Source organism: Maniola jurtina, chromosome 1 (genome assembly GCF_905333055.1).
Source record: "Maniola jurtina chromosome 1, ilManJurt1.1, whole genome shotgun sequence".
NCBI lineage: Eukaryota > Metazoa > Arthropoda > Insecta > Lepidoptera > Nymphalidae > Maniola > Maniola jurtina.
Genome location: NC_060029.1, coordinates 15084772 through 15108975, shown reverse-complemented (window position 1 = coordinate 15108975; position 24204 = coordinate 15084772). Strand labels below are relative to the sequence as shown.

The following is a 24204-nucleotide window of genomic DNA, read 5'->3' as shown; positions in this document are numbered from 1 at the left end:
AGTTATTTACACTTACTAAAAAGAAAAAAGAAAAGAGAAATAAACTAAAAGTTCCTATAACTATACATAAAATGAAGATTTCGCTACCAAATCACTTGAAAGATTCGGAAGAAATAGAAGTTTACGAAGGCTTGAATAAGATCCTAAAACGAGAATATGTACGAAAGAAAAGTACGATCTACCCTCTTCACTCTTTCATGGATGAAAAAGCACTTTTGAGAGCTACTAAATCAATAACATTCCTAAAGGTACGCTCCGACAAGAGACATCTTATCAAGTTGATAGTAGCGGATCCTCATGAGAAAACATTGCATAACAAACCTCAAATGGTACTGAATCTGTCACATGAGAAATATTGGTTTATAGAACACAAAGATTCATCAGAGAAGCTGAAGAAAAGAATATTATCACTAGCATACAATGATTTAAAATTTATTTTACAAAATAAAATAAAAAATGTGCAATTGTTTAAAAATTCAGAGTTTAATCAAATCAGAATTGTGCCATCTTATCTAAATTACTTCAAAATGTTATGTATATTGAAGTTGTCATGATGGGCGGCTCCCACTCTATCTAAAACATTTCTAGTATCAAAGTGATATGTATCCTTATAGTTGTCATGATGGGCGGCAGCCACCTCATCAGTAACATTGTTAGTTGAGTTGTATTTTATCATAACATTTCGCGAGATTAATCTAAATCTGTGTTCAATCTCTTTGTTTTTGATTGTTAGCTTTAATTAGTTGTAATTTTCAACACATTGTTTGTTAACAAGTTAAATTTTAGTTAGTCATTTAGTTTGTGCTTTGTTTGCAACGTCACAATGTACTGAGTTGTCAAATCAATTTACTTTATTTAATTGTTCAGTTCACTTATACCTGGTTGTATTTTGCTTTGCAGACAATGTTAAACTTAATTGATTTTATGTCGTTTCTCAATCTAAATACGTCATTCATTGTGTACTTACTAACTAACAATATCACTTTGTTTTTAGTATCAATTTCAGTGTCATTATAGTGCTAAGCGAACTTAGATAATGTGATAGATTTCACTTGTCTTAATCGTTAAATCACCTTAGTCGAGTAAACAACTTAACATTTGAATTGTCAATACATTTTCTTTGAGTCGTAAATCACTTAAATGTTAATTGATTATTTAAAGGACAAGTCCTTGATGGGCGGTATGTCTAAATTAATTAAAGGTTTTTTGAGAACTTTTCCTACCAGCCGATAGATGGCGTTAGTTGAATATTACTTCACGCTAAAATGTAAGGCTATAGGAGCCATATGTTGAGATAATCATATTTGTGTTTTGAGCAACAAGAGCAACAATAGCAGCAGTATAAGAGTAGTGAAATAGTGTATTTATTAGCAATAAAGGTGTAAATCAAAAGTGCAGTGATGTTTAAATTGTGTGCCCTATAGAATAACAACAGTGAGTAACAAATGCATTAAACAATAAGCCAAAAATCTAAAGAAATAATCAAAGTATGTACCTACTTAGTATTGATGCCAACTTTTTCGTAAATCTGCATAGTTATTAAAGAACAGATTTTTTTATAATCCTGCTAATTTGTTGGGCTGAAACCAAACTAAAAGTTCAGTTAAAGATTTGTGTATACCAGAATTAGGTACAGTTAATATCTTATTATTGGATAATTTTATTTATAAATCGATAAGTTAACTACAAAAAAAAAATTGTTTGTAATGATGAGTTTAAAATTTTATGTGCAAAATGGAATATATTTAATAGATTTCAATAAGTCGCCAAGTTAGAAGTTGGTATACTTACCTATATGAGAATTTTATATCATAGCTTACAACAACAAATGTCCTATTATTATTTCCATAGTAATAAAACCTTCTTACATATTGGTAACAACAAAACGCAAATTTAACACTTCATAAAAATATCTAGGTACCTATGAGAAATACATACTGTGTAGCCTTAAATAGCTGTTTATCTAAAAATACTTGTAATTTATCATCTATAGTATTATCAATTTCTATTATTTTCATCATCTGATTGCTGATGTTTCTAATAGAAAATAAATTACGCCCTATGTCATACACACTCAACTTTGTATGTAAATACAGAGATATAGCAGTGTTACGATTAATTCAAAACCTATAGTTACTGTTTTTAGCTTATTGGCGACTATTGTACAAGTTATAATTAGGTATTATTATCTAATATATTAATTAAATAAATTAGCACGGAATCTGTTTATTGCGTTTTTTTTATTCATAACATAGGTACTATTTTGTAGTTATATAGGAGCTGCCTAAATGCAATGCCTATGTTATGTATTACCTATGGGGAACAAATTGAAAATAAGGCATAGGTAGGTACTATTTCAACATGCATCATTGCGAGTGCAAATATAATTTTTTATAACTTATTGGTAATTAAATCAGGATTGCGTTGACTTAGTTTTCCAAAACTGTGTCGGCTGTGAACAGTGAGTACTTAATCAAAAAATAAAATCGGGACAGTCTCACTCTGGACTTAAATGATGGTTGCCTTCATGTTTAAAGTAAACGTAAAACGCTGCGTTCAGAATTAATAAAGACCTCAAGTTTAGTTTATAATAATTGTTATAGTTTACAAGTAAGATTAGCTGTACAAAATACTGAATACTTTTAGTACTTTGTACCTATAGTTTTATAAAAATATATCAGCTCTTTCAGAAATATTTTTATCAATAGCTAGGTAGGTACTTAGAGAGAAAACTTATTTCAGAACGCAGCTTTACCACACGTCATTTTGATGGTGCCATCATCAAAAACAAAATGTCATTGATGATTGAATGTCAATTGTCATCACAGACCACGAATGATTGTCATTTGATTTTTTTCCCATATCGTAACGCGATTTGGCTTGATGAGTTGTGTGGAATTATAAATTAAATGTAATTTTAAAGTGAACATAAAAACAAAAGATCTTTAGCAATCCAAGAAAACACTTTTGCTAACGTTGAGATTAAAATGTGATACGTGATACATGCGTTTGTATGTGTAGTTTTAAATCAGTGATGTGCGAGTGATTTTAATTTAATTTTTATCTAATAATAATTTGTAAAAGTGAAATTAGTGTTTAGATTTGTAAGTGTTATAATACCTATGGTTTACTGTGGCGTGTGCAAATATGGGGCAGAGTCCTAGTTCTAACCGGAGTAAAGGTAGTCGGAGGTCTTTTCGTTCTTTTGTGAGGCGTTCTAAGTTGAACAAGTCGAATTTGAGCCACACGTTCAGCTTGCCGCCTTCGGAGGAGTACCCTGAGCTGATGAATGTGAACACGGCGACGGAGGAGCAGTTGATGACGTTGCCAGGGGTGTCCAGGCAACTTGCACAGGAGATAGTTCGTCATCGGCAGATGATAGGCAGGTTTAAACGAGTCGACGACCTTGCCTTGGTCTCAGGTAATTATCGTGAAGCCTAGCAAACATAACAAAGGCTAACTTTATCTTTTTCTAAGCAAAAAATTAATAAATTAAGTAGCTAATCAGTCTTAAGTATGAAACTTTGTTTCAATTACTTAATGCAGTTATCAAATCAAAATTCTAATAAGCCTACTACAGATGTAACAGATGACTTGTAAAAATATGTGTAGTATCTAGAGATATTCATAAATCCAGGCAAAATACAATCAGGCCAAACTTATCTTTTGTTTCAATGGATTTGTAAGCAAGTATTATGAAACTTTGATGCAACCAATCTATTTACTGCAATCCTTATTGGCTAACACCTTTGTACTATTGATTATAGATAGCTATTATCATGATTTCAGTAATTTAAAATGATTGTGGTGCATCAAATAGGTTGCCTCGCCTTTGAGGAACTTTTTAGCATGGTATCACTATAAATAGTCTTAAACTGGTTTCATTTTTTTTTTTCTAAATAGTCTGAAGTCCATGTGTAATAAAAGTGTAAAAAACTTTTCATGGTTTGACTAATAAGAAATTAATATTCAGCGAATAATTAGAATAATATTTTAATATTTATGACACGTTTTTATTTGCACAAGCTTAATTTATTTACCACTAGCTGACGCCCGCGATTTCGTCCGCGTGGATTTACGTTTTTAAAAATCCTGTGGGAACTCTTTGATTTTCCGGGATGAAAAGTAGCCTATGTGTTAATCCAGGGTATAATCTATCTCCATTCCAAATTTCAGCCAAATCCGTCCAGTGGTTTTTGCGTGATTGAGTAACAAACATCCACACTTTCACATTTATAATATTATAGGATAAAAAGCTTTAGGTTTTGGTAAGTAGATGGTATAATGATTTTTAATCTTCCCTATTGTTTTAGGTATCGGTGCTGAAAAACTAGAGTTACTAAGACCTGAAATATGTACAAATTCAAGAAGGCAGATCTCTAGAACTAGCTCATACACATACTCATTAGATAGCATAAGATCATCGTCAGAAAATAAGTTATGTTCAGTGAACTCATCTAGCGTATTCCAATTACAATGTGTACCTGGCTTAAACCAAGAATTAGCCGCAAACATAGTTGATTACCGTAATAAAAAAGGTCCCTTTAAGTCCTTAGATGATCTTATAAAAGTAAGAGGAATGGACATAGTTAGACTAAGTAGTATTAAACCACATTTGAACCTGGAACTTCGGAAGTGCGAGAGCGTACAACATCTAACCAATGGGCACGTGAACGGATGGACAGACCCTTCAATAAATGATTCATTGGTCAGCAGTGAGCCAAAAACTCCAAAGAGTCCGCATAGAAAAAGTCTTTCAATGCCAAATAAATTTCCTATTACGTTGCCAAATGGTTTTGCGACAGCTCCAGTAACAGATATATTGGACTTGCTCTCCGCTTACTCTCACAGACCAATTGTGGAAGAGGTGTTTACGTATGAGAGAGATGGGGTTAGGTGTTGCCGTCTCGCTTCCTGGAATCTCCATCAACTCAGTGTTGACAAAATCACAAATCCTGGTGTTAGAGAAGTGATATGCAGGACTATTCTGGAATATAAGTAAGTAATAGTTTAGCTTGATCTTGACTAAGAAAAATAATCTAACCAAAAAATTATAATTGTTTTCTAACTTAATTGGACTAAGGAGGTCTTATTGAGTTGCTTAAGAGTACTGTACTCTATTTGATAGCTAATGGTTGTGCCTGGGCGGGCATTTACGGGCGAGACATGCTCGAGAGCGAAACGCGCATAGGTTGTATGGAGAAGCAAGTAGTATGTAATGAGTGATTTTCTTTATACTATCGTAATCTTAGAAATAGTTAATTTTTGAATATACTTAATTATAATTTCGATTTGTGATAAGTTATCAATTTTATCTAGGTATATGTATTAGCTACCTATAAGTTTTAATCTTAACTACAAAAATTAAAATAAGTAATTTCCTCTGATCAACAGAAAAAGTTAACTGTTAAAAGAATAACAAAACAAAAAACTTTTATTAGTTCAGGTATGAATTATTAGCAAAGAAAAACAACTAATTAATTTTTAATCACTTATTGTAATATTTTAAATTGACTGATGTAAAAATAGCACAATAGTCACAAAGAATACCTACATGTTACTACCACAGTCTCACTAATTCTAACTAAATAATAAATATTGTGGGAATTCTTTGTATGTAAATCTAAATTGTAAGCACCCGCCCAGTGATAAGCGTTAAGCTTATACAGAAGTTGGAATGTCTATGATTTATCATGTAACAGATAGTACTGAAATCCTATAAACTATCGGATTTAAGTTTTAATACATAGAAAAATATAGCAGTGATAGCCTAGTGGTTAGGATGTCCAAGTCCTGTTCAGGAGTACATGCTGATCACCAGTCTACCACACTTGGCCAGTGTGGTAGACTGTGGCCAAACCCTGCTTATTCTGAGAGGAAACCAATTCTTAGTAGTGAAACGGTGATGGGTTGCTGATGATGGTGATGACATAAATAATGCTACTTTTATAATTTTAACTACCAATAAGTCACAGGAAGCAGCTAACTATAGTGCGCGACAGGTTGAGATGGCAACCGGAGTGGGGATGCCCCGCACACGCACATAGCGGGTTGACGTGCGGATGCGCGGGGCGCCCCCCCGCCTCATGCCCCGATTGCCATCTCAACCTGCGACGTACCTATTACAGTTGATTTAAAACAATATTTTGTTCACAGGTTATCAATAATAGCCGTTCAGGATATACTGGAAGAGCCCGCGTTGCAGATGATATGCGATGAGCTCAACTCGCCAGCGTTGCGGCGAGTGAGAGAGTGGCGCTGCAACAGTCACACCTGGCAGAGCGTGTATACAGGGTGAGTTGAAAATGCGCTCTTATTAGGGTGGAAACATACTTTTGAAACGCGGCGAGACTCATAATTTACTAGATATTACCCGCGACTTCGTCTGAGTGCATTTCACTAATCGACGGCTCAGTACTGAGCACGGATCGCCTCTCAGAATGAGAAACGTTTTGACCATAGTCCACCACGCTGACCACGTGTGGATTGGTAGACTTCACACATCTTTGAGAACATTATGGAGAACTCTCAAGCATACAGGTTTCCTCACTATGTTTTCCTTCACCATTAAAGCAAGTGATATTAATATGCTTAAAATTTGTTATATTTAAATGCATATAACTCCGTAAAATTCGAGGTTCTATCCCGGGCAGGCGGTTTTAGATTTTTGAAAACCTCATGGGTAAACCTTTTATTTTTCCGGGACAAAAGTACTCTATTTCCGTTTCCAGGATGTCAGGTATCCGTAGGTACCTTTCCAAATCGGTTAATTAGATGGATTATCAAAATCGAAAGGTCTCAGAACACGCGACGCGTTCATTATACTGCGTTTTGTTTCCAAAGTCTGTTTCTGCCATTTTTATGCAATAGGTATTAATTTGGGCTTAGTACCAGGAATTAGAGTCCCTAAATTGAGTGTTTATTATTGCTATGTTTATATTTATGTGAATTCAGGCTAGGTATTTAAGTTTTTAATTAGCAGCTCCCGGAAATAATTTTCCTCCTATTATGTATAACCAAAACCTAATTAACTTCGACGTGTCATATCACTTCTGATAACAGATTTTTTTATTATCAGTGATAAGTTTATTCGATTAGTAGGTTAGAGATTTGGGCATTCAAAAACGAAATCGTTATCTTTTACCCAACTGAATCTGATGAAAAATAGTAGCGATGGATATGACAAGAAACCCTTAGCTCATTCTGAGAGAAGACCCGTACTCGGTAGTGGCCCGATGATGGGTTGATCATGTTGCATGGCAAGAAACACCTGGATTACTTTTTTTTTTTGGGTTTTTTAAATAGTGATTTAGCGTTCCGGTACGATCCTGCGTAAAATCATCACTTACCACCCGATGATATCTCAGTCGAAGGCTATAACTTGTAGATTTATCTGGGTTAAAATACTATAACAACAATAGTTCTCTTTATACTATCTCGTAGGCATCTTAATGCAAAACCGATTGCAAATTAAGATTCATGTAATGTACAATGGCAAGGTAGGCAGTGCCCAAATGTCTACACGCCATATTACCCATGACCCATGTAAACACAAACTCCCAACCTGCATGTTAGCAAAGGCAAGTATGTTCATTCAATTATTTTTAGTACATTTATTATTGTAGTCAAGACGCAAATAATTTTGAAACTTATTGCGATGCAATACATCTCAATTTCCTTCTGGATATTGAGACAAAAGCGTAATTTAGATAAGTAGGGCTGCCAACCATACTGAGAATATTTTGGCATGCACTTAATATTTAAAAAATGTTGGCTGTCGAATGTCGATATCTTATATTATAAACTTGCATACCCAAACCGTAACTACGGGTCCAAATTACGTACCCCATGTACGTAATTTGGACCCGTTTGCAAAGTATAAACTATAGAAAAGTATTTTAATAGCATCTTTGAAGGAAAGTTTTTAGGGATAACTTTGAAGCATTTTTATTATTTGTTTTTGATAGAATGTAAAACTAAATAACTAATACCAATAAGTTTGGTAAAAAAAATGTTTCTTTAATATTTTTTTCAGATCGTTTCACTATTTGCGTTGTAAGTTATCTAATTTATTTATTTTTGTTTTTGTTAAACTTCAAAATATGTTTTTTTATGTTATTATTAAAATTTAAAATAGTTTATTCTAATAACATTTTTTTATATCAACTAAATGAAAAATAACATATGCCTACAATGAAAAAATATTGGAACAAACTATAATTTTATGTTTGATCTCAAAACTTAAGCAACAACGCTTGCGAATGCGCCGTAGTCTTAGAAGCAGCTTAAAACAAACGCAACCGAGTATTATTTTACTAGTTATGTATAGTCATATTTAATATATTTGTTATCACCCTTATTTAAAGTTTGCCAACCCTAATAATTTGTGCACGACGAACATTGTTCTAAATCAGTCGATTTAGGCACTCGGCGCGCTGATAACGACGCGAGACGATCTGATAAGGAAGCCGTCAGGTTCAGTTGCAGTCGTATGACGGAATTGGTCTCTACTCTCATACAAACTGACACTGTAAAGTACTGCCTTTAACGTCGCGACACATGTCGTCGCCGTCTGCCGCTTGGCATGCAACCGCTTCTTGAAACTATCACACTTCGCATTCACACTCATATAATAAAGGCGAAAGTTTGTGTGTATGTTTGTTACTCTTTCCCGCAAAAACTACTCGACGGATTTGGCTGTTTGAAATGAAGATAGATTATAGCCTAGATTAACACAAGGGCTACTTTTTATCCCGGAAAATTAAACAGTTTTTATCACACGAATGAAGTCGCGGGCATCAGCTAATCTAGTATATTTATTATAATCCTTTCTCATTAATTTTGAATTAGTTAAACTTTGCTAACCCTAATAATGTGGGGCGGGCCGCTAGTCTAGTATATTTATTATCACCCTTTCACATTATCTTTCAATTAGTAAAGTTTGCCAACCCTAATAATGTGTGCATGAATATTGTTCTAAATTAGTCGATCGAGGCACTCGGCGCGCTGATAACGACGCGGGACGATCTGATAAGGAAGCCGTCAGGGACGTTCCACATCGAGTGGAGAGATAAGCGGTCAAGTGCAAGACTATACCAGTCGAGCGCTTGTTAAGAGGGCTCTCTCCGTCACTCGTTTCATACAATCGTAGTTCCAATTTCATTTGAATATTAAGCAACCAAAGTCCATGAAATTTTGCAGACATATTCTAGAAACTAATATCTATGTCTGTGGTTTTCCAGATTTCTGTTAAAATATTCGGTTTCAAAGTTACGCGGTCTTAAAAAATTTCATACAAATCTTTGAGCCCCTGTAAGTTTAAAACTACATATTTTTTGAAAAATCTAAAACACCACAGACACAGATATTAGTTTCTAGAATATGTCTGCAAAATTTCATGGACTTTGGTTGCTTAATATTCAAATGAAATTGGAACTACGATTGTATGAAACGAGTGACGGAGAGAGCCCTGTTAAGAGGGGTCTCGCCATCACTCGCTTCATACAACGTAGTTTGGTTCTCATTTGAATATTAACCAATCAAATTCGATGTTATTTCATAGGCACGTTGATTTCCTTTGGTATTCTCGGGAAAAGACGAAAATTAGTTTTTTATGAATCGTCCTTTATTAGTCATAAATAGATAAGTACAAAATGTTATTATCATAAATCACAACTACTTGGCAATCAATATCAATTAGGTATCCAATGAAATTCACTTTCTGAAATATAAATACAATTTTTATGTTCAGATAATATTTCTACGTCAATTTTTAGGACAAACCCGCATAGACATCCCATGCTCCTCTCTCTTACCATCTCTCTTTTCTTACTTCTTATTCTCCTGTAGCCTTTAAATACGGACTCTTTTTCTTTCCCAAAACTATTTCAATTTTCCGATTCCTACTGCCTTCCTCTCAGTTCTTTCTTCGTCGCCGTATCACTCTTTGTCCTCCTCCAATGCACATCTCTTATTCTGACTTTCGTCCTATTCTCTATTTCTCTCTCCATTTCACAATTTAGCCTCTTTATATATAATTTTCCTTTTCGTCACTATTATCCTCTTCCTCATCTTCAGTGCTGATCGATCCACCTAACTCTCGCTCTATACGCTCCCATTTCAAACTGTCTCTCTTCTTCCTTAGTTTCTTTAATCTTTTGGTGGTTTAAGCTATTATTTGTTGTTGCAGTCGAAACCTGGGCTTCTTGTACGAGCGCTCCAACAAGCACATCACGGTAGAGACCGCGCTGCTCACAGATGAACATGCGCGAAGGATCTTCGAGGAACTGACTGCGCTGCGCTCTAAGCGGCTGGGCGTCTCTCCGCAAGGTTTGTAACTATACCAACCATCACCATTTCAACCCATCGCCGTCGGCCCATTATTGAGCACGGGTCCTTCTCCATGGCGCCATCTCCACGGACGAGTCCGTCATACTATCGTCGGATAATCTCCACGGTAGATAATTCCGCCAACGTGTCGTTGTGACTCGTGGTGTATCGTTATACACCACGAGACCGCCACGGATCGCCGCGTGACGTGAGCGCAACGCTTCAATGGTCCTCTCAACTGTGGCGTAACGTGGCGGTATCGCCGCGTGACACGACGAGTCCGCGACGTTATATTCGTATCGCCCTGTAGAGATAGGCTCATAGAATTTGTATCGGATTTTTTTTTAAAGAATATTAGCAATGCTAATCATGACTAATACTCCCATTTCCCCTCCAATTAAGCGTAAAGCTTGTGCCAGGAGTGGGTACGACAATAGTGCAACGGCTGGGGTTTGAACCGCCGACCTTTCGGAATTCAGTCCGCTCCTCAACCGTTGAGCTATTGAGGCTCCTATCGGTGGCACGAGGAGATTATCGCCGCGATACTTTCGCCCGTGGATATGGCGCCTCAGAATGAGAAGGGCTTAGCGCTCGTAAGTGACGCCTGGCAGGGAAAACGGAAGCCGGGCATTCCATATTCTAGCAGTATGTGTATTGTATCTTTGATTAATACGATGCGATCGTAGTACTTTCGCGCGAGCGATTGCCAATTACGACAGCGCCAAATTCTGTGAAAAAATTCGTACATTATTGACGTCTATGCAGATGAGCTATGATACGGGCAAACTTATTTCACTCAGCGCAAAGGTGATTTAAATCGGACTTTGATATCGATTTACGTCCGTTGATAATTAAGTATGCGTTATTGCTTTTGTAACACTAACCGATAAGCGTTCAATAGACATAATAATAAAGTATATTATCTATGAAGACCTTCGCTGTTGCACAATAGGATCTGTACCGACCATGATAAAAATTATATCCATGAGTACTAATATTATAAATATGAAAGTGTGCCCGTCTGTCTATCAGTCATGGTCTGCCCTAACCATTGAATCGATCTTGACGAAATTCTTTCAATCACATCGCAACGGAAAAACGAATCGACGTGATTTTTTGCATGGGTATAGTTTAAGAGAGTGACATAGGTTATTTTTTATCCCGGAAATCAAAGAATTCTTACGGGATTTTTAAAAACCTTAATCCACGCGGATGAAGTCGCAGGCATCAGCTGGTCTATCATAATAAGTTAATTTATGTTTTAGAAGACTATCAAATAAGAGTTTTTTTTTTTTTTTAAATCTTTATTTTACGAGACAAATAAGAGTTATAAATGGCTTGAATACATCTGTCAATATTGTATAACAAGTAGACTGAACTGAAGCCATCATAAAACGTGTGAGGAGGTGTAGAACATTTTTAAAACAAGAAAAAATAAACATGCGATGAGCACCTGCAGAAATGTGCCGTTATGTGCAGGAATTTTACTTCGAAACTATTCCGTTTTTTTGGTACGTTTCGTTACAAAAACTGAACGTATAATACCCATAACATAATGTTGTAAATCAAATCTTTGAAAAGGGCGACCGGCGAGTTTCTTGCTGGTTCTTCTCGGTAGGAAACGCATTCCAAACCACTGGTAGATAGATGCATTTGACAATTCAAAATACTTTTAAAAGTTTAATTGAATACAAAAATATTTCTATTCCATTCTATTTAAATTATACTTTAAAAGAAAGCTACAAGTCTTCAAAATTACACAAAATTCGAAGACTCCTCAAATACTTGCCTACCTAAATTCCCATACGCAGGCGAATTGGCAAATTGTTTGCGCCAAACACTGAAGTAGCTATCAAATCGTGTGAGCGGTTGTTTGAGAAACCGCGCCCGCACATTGATATAAAAATCTAAAGATAGATTTGTTCTTACCTAACTTCTAAAAAGTACACGTCGGCCATCGCATTGGTTGTAGTCTTCAAAAATGTTATAATAACTCCGTCATCGCATGGACAATATATTTTATGGTTACTTTATGGTGTACTGAAATTTTCAGTATACCATAATACACGTTAAGGGGGAGGAAGAGGGTGTGACATTGTATGGCAATGGGGTGGTGGGAGGGGTCCTAAATTTTCGTCAGAGTCGCGACGACACATTGGCGGAATTCAAAGCTTGAGAAGGACAGGACTTTTAAAAACCTCTCTACTGAAATGACCGCAAATATAAAGAAAGCAGATATTTATTTTTGATCTACATATGATCAACTTACTGAGAATAAGATCAGTGATTCGTTGTTTAGATTGTTTAGGGCCAAAAATAATATGGATTATATACCAAAGCAGGTGGGTGGCTCATTGCCGAATTAACACCATTGCAAAATGGGTCACAGACTTTATTTAAATAGTACTGTGCGAATTTAAAACCGATTCCTTCATACGTCATTTAAAAATGAAATCGTACAGTTTTCGATTGTCACATTTAAAACAACGACCTCGATAATATTATACAACCCACAACAGTGACTAGTCATTCCGAACAATTTTTTTTGGGATGGGCAACTATCTTTTGCTTGCTTGATGGCCAGTGTCATACATAGTCTTGATAGCTTCATAGAACAAGATATTAGTTTGGTGACTCATCTATAGTGCATTGGCATAGGAGACAGGAGGTCGCTGGTTTGAATTTTTACACAGCCCAAAAAAGGAGTGTAATGTCTTCAGGCCTAGTGTAATACTATGTTATAATGTTGTATGTTGTATTATTTATTCCACCACAACTTTTAAATGCCCGGACAGATTTGGATGTATGGTGTAATGTTAGAATCCTTACAATATCCCGAGTGATACTGACTATATTTTTTTTAATCACACTAATCACACTAATATTATAAAGGCGAAAGTTTGTATGTGTGTGTGTGTGTGTGTGTGTATGTTTGTTACTCCTTCACGCAAAAACTACTGGACGGATTTGGCTGAAATTTGGAATGGAGATAGATAATATCCTGGATTAGCACATAGGCTACTTTTTATCCCGAAAAATCAAAGAGTTCCTACGGGATTTCGAAAAACCTAAATCCGCGCGGGCGAAGTCGCGGGCATCGGCTAGTATGAAATATGGCGGCTGTATAGTGCCATTTTCAGATGTGATTTTTTTTACTTTTGTTCGTTTCGCCAGAGCAGTCTTAATTTTTTTTTTTAAATTACGACTTGTATTACGTATTTTTTCGGTCTATTTTCGCGAGAGTTTGAATCTAGTGTTTTCTTGTATCAACGTAGCCGAAGTAAACATTCGTGCATGAAGGAGCCGCCGCCGCGCGCCCGTGTGCGGAAAAGTGGTCAGCATCTACATAATTACGTGCGCTGTGTTACACTACGGAAATAGGTATTGTACCTACGAGATCGACATTATATTTCCCTCTATCTATGAAAACATATACTAGCTGATGCCCGCGACTTCGTCCGCGTGGACTACACAAATTTCAAACCCCTATTTTACCTCCTTCGGGGTTGAATTTTCCAGGATCCTTTCTTAACGAATGCCTACGTCATAATAGCTATCTGCATGCCAAATTTCAATCCGATCCGTTTGATTGTGCTTTTCCTTTTATATGTACATACTAGATGATGCTCGCGGCTTCGTCCACGTGGATTTAGGTTTCTAGAAATCCCGTGGGAACTCTTTGATTTTCTGGGATAAAATTATTAGTCGACGAATTGCAAACCTCTAAAATAAGATGTCTCAAGAAAACATGGGTTCACGGCAACCACAGTTGAAGTCACCATAAGTAAATGCGAGAAAATTTGAAACATTAGTTTAGGTAGGTGGACTTCGTCTGTGGTGGCGGTTGCTGGCGCGCGTGTTGTGACTTTTTGGAGTGTTTTTTTTTTTGTTAAAACTGACTGGAAAGCGCTCTAAGGGGGTGCCGTGCGTATGTCGGCGAGCGCCGGCACAGACGGGGTCCATACTTGTATAGTTTAGCTAACTTGTTACAAATAACTACAAACTTGACATTGGCTAATCATTGTAAAAGCCAGACGAGAGAGAAAAAAAAAAAAGTAAATGCGATTAGACACGAGTCTTGCGCACTCGATTTTTGCTTTATCTGTACTGAGAACATTGACATTGACCGTGTCTGGCGCTCATTTAGACAATATGTTCGAAATTCAAATTTGCTGTGCGACTCAACGCCTACAAGGCTTTTCATCTATTCAATTATTCAAATCGTGTCTGAGCATCAGACTCTGATGTAAGAGTTGATTGAGCAAATCATAGAGATAGTAAAGGAGCAAATTGATTCTACTTTCAGGTGCATGACAGTTGCCGTTATCTGCTGCATTGCGTATTTTAATGTTGTTTAACAGGGCTCTCTACGTCACTTACTCCAAACAATCGTAGTTCCAATTTCATTTGAATATTAAGCAACCAAAGTCCATGAAATTTTGCAGACATATTCTAAAAACGAATATCTGAGCCTGTGGTGTTTTAGATTTTTCTAAAAATATGTTGTTTTAAAATTACAGGAGCTCAAAGATTTTTATGTGAATTTTTAAGACCACGTAACTTTGAAACCGAATATTTTAACAGAAATCTGGAAAACCACAGGCATAGATATTAATTTCTAGAATATGTCTGCAAAATTTCATGGAGTTAGGTTGCTTAATATTCAAATGAAATTGGAACTACGATTGTATGGAGCGAGTGACGGAGAGACCTCTCTTAATTTAGAGTACCAATGGCAAATGACATAGTAGCTTGGATCGCGTAAGTCTTCATACTTTGTTTAGGTCTTATTATTGACTAGCTTAGTAGCTTATGCCCGCGACTTTCTCCGCGTGGCCTACACAAATTTTTCAAACCCCTATACCTACTAACATAGCGGTCCTGTCTACTGATTCAGCATTCTGGTAGAATAACCAAATAAAAACGTGCCTATCCAACTACTATTTCTCTTTATCTTTTAAACTTTTTCATCTTAGATTGTACCTATATAATTAATTATCGCATACCGTCAGATAAGATCGTCTGATAACAACAACGTGTGTTGAATTCCACGGTATTTTTCCAAAGAACTATTTGTGGTGACAATTTTTTTTTGGAATATCACTTTGTAAAAGAAGGAAAATAATGTAGTTTAATAACTCACATCCACGTTTTAGTCGCGCCCGGTCCAATATGAGAGCGGGTTTTTTTTTAAATTATATAGACTAGCGCTTGGCTGCAATCAGACTCGCTAGCAAGTCATGATGCAGCCTAAGATGGAGCGCGCTTGTCTAGAAGTTGCTTATTCGCTCTTGACTTGAAGGTACCCATATTATAGGTGGAAGGGAAATCTGATGCCGGAAGGGCGTTCCACATCCTGGCGGTGGAACAATATGGCTACATATTCTCAGAAGTAGAAGGGGTTTGGGCATAGCCACACGCTGGCCAATTGCGATTGGCTTCTCACACCTTTGAAAACATTATGGAGAACTCTTAGGCATTCAGGTTTCCTCACGTTTTTTTCGTCACGAATAGGAAACTAAAGGCTTAACCACTTGATTATGACTTATGAGAATTATCACTGCTTGAATTATGTAGATTCGTTGCATTTTAAATGATATAACTAAACGTTTTTCGTTTCAGTAGAGTTGCAGACTAATGTTTCATACTTGCAGATTGGTATAATAATGTTTAACTGATGTAACAAAGCGTGACAGATGTAGACAGACGTGCACATTATTTGTTATAGCGTGCGAAATTGTTTACGACGCGTCCCATGAACGCTGAAACGAATACCTAAAAGTACAATTAACGTTGCAATATAATGGCTTAAAATCACTAACCATATTAAAATGCGAAAGTCAAAGAAAGTGTGTTTGTGTATCCTTCAATAACTCCACAAGGGAGCAAAGTAACGGATTGAAGTGATTTTTTGCATGGATATCGTTAAAGATCTGGAGAGTGATAGTACTTTTTATCCCGGAAAATGAAAGAATTTCCACGGGTTTTGTTAAAACCCAAGTCCACGCCGACGAAGTTGTGGACATCGTCTAGTTTAAAATAGGTAGGATTAAAAACATGCTGTTCTTTTCCATTTTATAAAAAGTGTTTCAATATTTTTTAGTAACATAGTTAGCTTGAAAATGATGATGCCTTTAAAAATTTCATCATGTAACATCTTCCTACTTCAAATATCTAAAAGGCAGTGAATAACAATAAATCGATGAACACTTGTTATTTGTAGATATCTATTAACACTGCTCAATCTTACTATCTTATGATCTTAAAATAGAAGAATGTAAAATACCTACCGAACTATTATATTAACTTCTCCGTGAATAGCAGCTATTGATTAAGAGGGGTCTCTCCGTCACTCGCTCCATACAAACGTAGTTCGTCTCTCATTTGAATACTAACCAATCATACTCAATGGAATTTTGTAGAAACGTTCCGGGAACTAATATCTATGCCTGTGGGTTTTCAGATTTCCGTTAAAATATTCGGTTTCAAAGTTACGCGGTCTTAAAAAATTCACATACAAATCTTTGAGCCCCTGTAATTTTAAAACTACATATTTTTTGAAAAATCTAAAACACCACAGGCACAGATATTAGTTTCTAGAATATGTCTGCAAATTTCATGGACTTTGGTTGCTGAATATTCAAATGAAATTGGGACTACGATTGTATGGAGTAAGTGACGGAGAGAGCCCTGTTAAATAATTTCAGCCACAAGTCACCACTTATGATCTGTGGTCTATCTTGATAATTGTTGATTTTTGAGTCTTCAAATTCTTTCCCTCGTTCCGCATATTATGCTGAAACTAGCATGTTTTAGGTATTTCTGAGTTTGCAAAGGCGTTCGTAGTTCACACATACGAGCACAATGAACAATTCAAATATCATTGACCATTGTTATAAACTTAATTGGCTCAATTCGTGCTTCATTGTGAATCGATTACCAATCGACTTCACTTTGCATAAATCTGCATACCTACCTATTAACGTTTTTGAAATCTTTTGTTAATGAAAAAGGTTATCCTTTTCACCACGGTAATATATACATACCATTACCGTGTTTTCACTAACTATAGTAAAAATTCTTACGTCTTCTACGGCTAAACCGGGATTGTTGAATGTTTTTGATACGAATCGCTCAGGTTTGGAACGCCCTTCCGGCGTCTGTTTCCTGTTACGTATAACTTAAGGACCTACAAGGCAAGAGTGAATAGGCATCTTCTAGGCAAGTTAGCTCTAACCTAGACCTCAACATTGTTTCCAAGCCCGGCGGTTTGAGGTGTTCTGTGATGTGTCAATCAGGCAATTTCTCCTTTTATTATTCCTCAAGCCCCAAGAATTAAAACTTATGTCACAAGCTCAACGCTTTCTATTTAACAGGGCTCTCTCCGTCACTCGCTTCATACAATCGTAGTTCCAATTTCATTTGAATATTAAGCAACCAAAGTCCATGAAATTTTGTAGACATCTAAAAACATAACATCTAAAAATATGTAGTTTTAAAATTACAGGGGCTCAAAGATTTGTATGTAAATTTTTAAGACCGCGTAACTTTGAAACCGAATATTTTAATGGAAATCTGGAAAACCACAGACATAGATATTAGTTACTAGAATATGTCTGCAAAATTTCATGGACTTTGGTTGCTTAATATTCAAATGAAATTGGAACTACGTTTGTATGAAGCGAGTGACGGAGAGACCCCTCTTAAAGAATCAGTCAATTAATATTCTAATCTACTCGTATGAATTTAAAATTTTCAAACCAATATCATGTTATCAATTTCGATACTTTCACTTGCTCTCCAATCTTATATATTTTTTTCTGTTTTGGATTGGATATTTTGTAGTCACATCTTTATTTATAAGTTCATCATTTAAAGTTGTTCGTTTTCCTGGCTAATAAAAAAAATAGTTTGTCTGCTGGTTAGCTATTTATTCGCGAATCTTTCATCGGATAGAATTTACTTTGTACAGTTGTTGTCGGGAATTGCGGGAAGGTTTCTGACTTAATATCATCAACGAATATTTGGAGTGCGAGTTGCATTAAAACTCAAGCTGGGAATTAGCTAGTTTTAAAATAAAATCAACCGTTATGTTAATTTTGTTGTCCTTAGTGTTATTGACATTGAAAAAGTTGTCCCCTGATTCACCTTACTACAAATACAACAAAGGTCATATTCGATTGTTGCCATTTATATAAAAGCCAAAGATATAACCTGTGTGCCTCAAAGTAGAGGGGCTATTAGGCTACTGGCTTTCTATATTTAGGTTGACAAATGACACTAGTGACTAGAGGCACCTAGAGGGGAAAATAGTGCACCCAATTAAGCGGCGAAACTGTGAGCTAAGTATGCGCACTTGACATTGACAATAATTTAGTTGGGAGTGGAGACCTTCAACTCAGCCAGGCTATTATCAAGCGTTACCAGTAAACTGGTTACACTTAGGAAAAGTAGTTAATTAAATTACCCCGTTATGAATGTTAAAATGGTTATTTTGAACAAAAATCGTGTTCCACAAGCCGTAAAACTACCTACCTACGTCATCCGTAGTTTTACTGTCATAAAGTGACTTGCCATTAACTGAACATAACTCACATTAGAAAATCTTGTTTGGAACCAGCTATCAAGTTCGTAATAGGCACATAGCAGACAGATAGATAGACACACTTTTGCATTTAATTAGTATGGATTTCACTTACACAGATTCTTATTCGCTTGTGTAGTAAAAGGCTCATCTTACATTGTGGCTTTATCCTTTCTGAAATTACTAATATGTTTAAATATCATCCATATAAGCCGGTGAGCTTCGTCGCTTACTATTTAAGGAGCTCGGTACTCGGTAGAGGCGATCCGCATTCGTATAATTGAGTTGCATATTAATCGTTGTTTTTGTAGGACGCTCTACTCTAGAACTGTGTCGAAGGGCTCGAGCGAATTCATAAAAACAATCGATTCAAACTTAACTGTATGCCGCATCCTTCAGGGACGTGTTTTGGGTCCACTTCTTTTTTTTATAAGGCTCTAATTAGTCCTATACCTAATGTGATTTTCATTGGAAAGGACCGCTACTTTTTATGAAGCATAACTTTTTTTGGCTTTATTTATTCGTACGACCTAGTTGCGACAGTATTCTTGTATATTAGGGCAGTAATAAAATGTGATTTATGCTGTATATATCTAGGCTGACTTTTAAAGGACTCTTTCGAAATCTTTCTATTTAGCAATCTATTATACTCATAGCAATACAATCAGATTTTAGATTAGTAGGTTATGTCACCTGATAGTGAAGCAATCAACTTTGCCATCAGTTGCCCACGATCCTTACTAATATTTTAAATGCGAAAGTAACTCTGTCTGTCTGTGTGTTACGCAATTACGCCTAAACTACTGAACCGATTCAAATGAAATTGCTACAGAGAATAGTCTAGAGCCGGAAAAAGGACATAATTGTATGGAAATATTTTTTCATTCATTTTTCATTTCGTCATTTTTAAAGCTAGAAGCTTTAAACCTATTTTTTAAACTTGATTAGACATAAATAAATACGACATTCAAAGTTTGTAAAAAAATTACCCTAAAAGGGGGAAAAATAGGGGATGAAAGTTTTCATGTGATGAAAATTATCCCGAAAAATCAATGAATATCATCATCATTTAGTATTTCATATTATAGGTACCTACTTCAGTGATCAATGTTACTGTTTCAGACAGCAAGTCTGCATTTGACCGTTCCTATCTAACTTTACACTCAAATGGTTTCACTAGAATATCTTTCTATTTGAAATGTACCTATTCACGTCTGGGATTTATCTTAGGTACTAGGAATTAATGATTCTTTACCAATTGATGTGAATCCAAACAGCACGTGTGAAAAATTAACCTTGCGTGTTCAGCGAAAATTGTATTATTACACCTAACTCACCTTACCTAACAATTTTCCAGCTTGTTTATGTGCGAAGAGTGTAAATAAATAATTTAATTCCTATTATTGGAGTATTTTCGTGGCGTGTTGTAAATATCGATTTCGGTCACAGCCTATTTATTAATTTAGTATGTAAAGACCTTTTGAAGTATGTAGCTTTTACACGTTTTTACCAACCATCGTTTTTAACCCCCGACCCAAAAAGAGGGGTGTTATAAGTTTGACGTGTGTATCTGTGTATCTGTCTATGGCATCGTAGCTCCTAAACTAATGAACCGATTTTAATTTAGTTTTTTTTGTTTGAAAGGTGACTTGATCGAGAGTGTTCTTAGCTATAATCCAAGAAAATCAGTTCATCCGTTGGAAAGTTCGATCGTTCATCGAGTGAGACGTATTCCAGTTTACCCTATCGTCTATTGATTCTTCTAGTAAAGTTTCCTTCCCATTTAGCCACCACTTTGCGACTCATTGCGCCATCACTACTGACCATTATGTCGAAAAATAAGCCTTATTTTTTAAATAAAATGTTGATCAATGACTTGGTTTAGCTTGCGCTCTTTTACAAAGTAACAAAGGGGTTTGGGTAAAATTGGTGCCTTTTTTTAGGATTGCGGTCACCGATAAAACTGGTAAGTATTACTTGGTTTAGCTTGCGCTCTTTTACAAAGTAAATTGTTAATCTTACAACAAAACCAGTTTAAAAGTTAATTCAGAAAAGGCTTGCTATTATTTAATTAAGTACTTGTATTACTGTTTCCTTGACTCGCAATGAATTCTTGTGGACATGTTTTTGACCGACTTTATAAAGGTTAAATAAAAATGTATCGCGCTGACTCCATTCTGAAATGTAATAATGTTCGTATTCGGTAAAGATTTGAGTGAATTTAGCAGGAGACATATTTTGACAGCGCCTTTTAACATTTTGAATAGAATAAGAGCAAGAGCCGTGGCATTGTTTTAAAGAAATTAAATTTTAAACACGTTTTTTTGTTTAAAAAACACTATTGAAGCAAAACGAAGGTCGAGTGAAGCTGAATGAAGGGGCGACGCGACGGAGCAAGTCTTCTTGAATCTGGCGTAGATTGCAAAAACAGTTTAGTTAATTTTCGAACTAGTGTCTGAGGTAAAACGTAGGATTTATCGTAGTTCGTGCTTTTACGTAACGTGACGTATGTATTTATGTTAAACATTGATGGATCTTTCTAGTGATTGTGTTATCTTCGCTTTGTCACTTGATGGCTGGTTTTACCGTGGTGGCACGATGCTTTACATAAAATTATCAACTTCCCTCTCGACAGGAAGTATGAAGCGACATTGGATTTAAAATAAAACAACAATGGAAATGTTTTCTATTGGAATTTCATACATGCACTAATAGGTATATTGATATAAAATATTTTCAATGAAAGTTGTTGCGTATCGCGCTGCGCATGAAAATTCCGCTATGTGGAAAATCACAAGTTTTCAAAAGGCTCTTTTAGAATTAAATTTTTTGAAAAAATATGCACTACTGTTACATCAAAATCACATAGCTAAAAAGATTATCTCTTGAACTAGCAAACATGCAAAACATGTACACACACCTTTTGAAATAATACTCGATACAATAGCAAATAAATTTTTTTGGAGACCTCATCACTTTTTGACGTAACATCCGTTAGGTCAAATTTTTTCGTATAAAATATAGCCTATGTCACTCGGACTTTTACAACGAATCAATTGACACCTGATTCATCAAAATCGGCCCAGTAGTTTAGGCGCTACAGTGGAAAATATAGAATCTGGATCATAGGTACATATGTACATACATACATAGACTGCTAAAATAATAACCCTTCCTTTTGGCTTTGCCGCAGTCGGGTAAAAATCACTGTTACAAAGTAGTACGTACACATAGCTTGGGTAGTTATTTATTTTTAACGAGCGTCGGAAATTAACTGTTAGCTGGGGGACCGATAAGGACTTTGTTTTAAATGATTTAATGGCTAAACATAAATTAGTTTTAAATGGTCACAATGTAAAAATAAATATAAAAAAAATATTACAATAACGTCTTCCCGAATTTCTTTCGGCCATGGCGTGGCGGTCAATCTCAATGCAGGCTAATCAACTATGCAGGTGCGCTCTTTATTTCCTCATTCTCATAGTCCCATGGGGATGCAAACCGACAGTCCGGCAAGATCTCATACGCAGGACCGATGGCGTTACGTGCCTTTCAAGATACATGAATAGTGCTTGAACTCCGGAATTCCGGTTTTGGCGTATCTCCGGAAGTTACAGATTCGTTTGTAAAACCGGAGTTATCGTGAACATAACCGGAGTTTCGATTTTTATATTAATTTTTAAAAAAACGAACTTTTTCAGCGGTTACATACACAGTACAGAGTCTTCATAAATTGTACATATAAAATAGGATAAAATTTGATCTACGGAAAACTTAATAAATAAATCTGAAATAAAAAATTTACTAATTAATTTTACCTGGTCGTAAAATAAAGTTTCCTATTAATTTTTCTAACTGATTTGTTTTATTTCATACCTAACAGACTTGACATTAATTTAAGCGCAAGAAATATTCAAATCAAACGCATTATTATTATTACTCACACATAATCACATTAAACTTTTTGACGTGACAACGTCTTATAATTCGATAGAGCCGGCTGCACGCACGAAAAAACATGACTCATGCGGCGTTACCTCGCTCTGAGGCGTTCCATGTAAGGCTTGAAGTGCAAGCGAGAGCGCGGAACGAGCGACAAAGAAGCACAATCGGCCTTTGTTGTCACGTTCAACTATTCTCAGTAAACCGACTTTACAGACAACCAATTTTTAATGAAGCTTCGAAACTCCGGAACTCCGGACTTGCAATGAAACCCGACTCAGGAGCTGAAAAATTGGTCGATTTTCAAGCTTACACATGCGTGCATATGCGCGCAAAAAAAGTAGTATCTAAACACGAGGCGTATGGCCTGCGCAAATTGTTATGCGCTATTTTTATTTATTAAACGTATTATGTTTTATTTCCAGCGTTCCTGATATGCAACCGGCCGGTTATCCTAGTGAACGTACAGTGCACGGAGCGGTTGAGTGACGAGGATGGCACGAGACTGAGCGAGATAGCCGACCGAGCACTCTCCTGCAACCTAGAGCTGGCCTTCTTCGGGGAGTTCGTGCGATGGGAAAATGTTCGATGTAAGTATTCAGCATCAAGTAGAGATGGGCCATTTCAAAGGGAGCGTGTGTAAAATCATGTTAAAGCCTTTTCATATGTAACAGAAGCCTGTGAAAAATCACAAAGTGAAAGGAAAAGCATTTAGTAGTAAAAGGCTGAAAAGTTAAATTAATATAGCAATCGTTTACACCTGCCAAATATCAGCGCTATTGATCTTTGTCGATTGAACGATATAAGTGCGATAATTTAATAATCACTCTCCGTGTAAAAGCGTCTATGCAATCAATGTGAAGAAACCGACGTAGTTTTCAAAGCTAGCATGTTAGGGTATTGATTAATTCTGAAAATGAAATTAAATTAAAACTTATTTATCATATTTAAGTACAGGAGTTTCATGGAGTCTCGGCCCCTAATCTAGGACAGCCCATATTATAGAAGCCAGTGCCTTCCCATACAAATGTTTAAAGTATGCGTTATAAAACCGTCGCCCCGCTCCCGCCCGCATGTCGTCGGTGTCGTCGAGGCCGCGGCCTTGGGAAAGTACGAATACCGCGGTTAGAAATGAAAATGTATCCCCAAGGGACCGAAATCGCGACTGAATGCTTCTAATTAATTAACACGTGCTCCTAAATTTTCCGCCGTGGAAATAAATATTTTACAGACTAGCTGATGCCCGCAGCTTCGCCCGCGTGGATTGGTCAGATCCCCTGCAGCATCAGGATTGAGGAGTTGGAATCCAAATTTTTTATGAAACAATGTCGCAAAGTTCCTCTATCGAT

The 24204-nt window shown here is 36.1% G+C and overlaps 1 protein-coding gene across 1 annotated transcript in view; it reads left to right on the top strand.

Annotated features, from left to right (window-relative positions):
• The first annotated feature begins 2838 nt into the window (after positions 1-2838).
• The window catches only part of LOC123869342 (endonuclease/exonuclease/phosphatase family domain-containing protein 1-like), a 30591-nt gene continuing 9225 nt past the window's right edge, over positions 2839-24204 (top strand). Inside the window, exons 1-5 of the mRNA XM_045912218.1 lie at positions 2839-3421; positions 4314-4998; positions 6157-6294; positions 10190-10329; positions 23281-23445. Of these exons, the coding sequence (XP_045768174.1) occupies positions 3148-3421; positions 4314-4998; positions 6157-6294; positions 10190-10329; positions 23281-23445 (1402 nt within the window). The 5' untranslated portion in view covers positions 2839-3147. The remainder of the gene's footprint in view (positions 3422-4313; positions 4999-6156; positions 6295-10189; positions 10330-23280; positions 23446-24204) is intronic.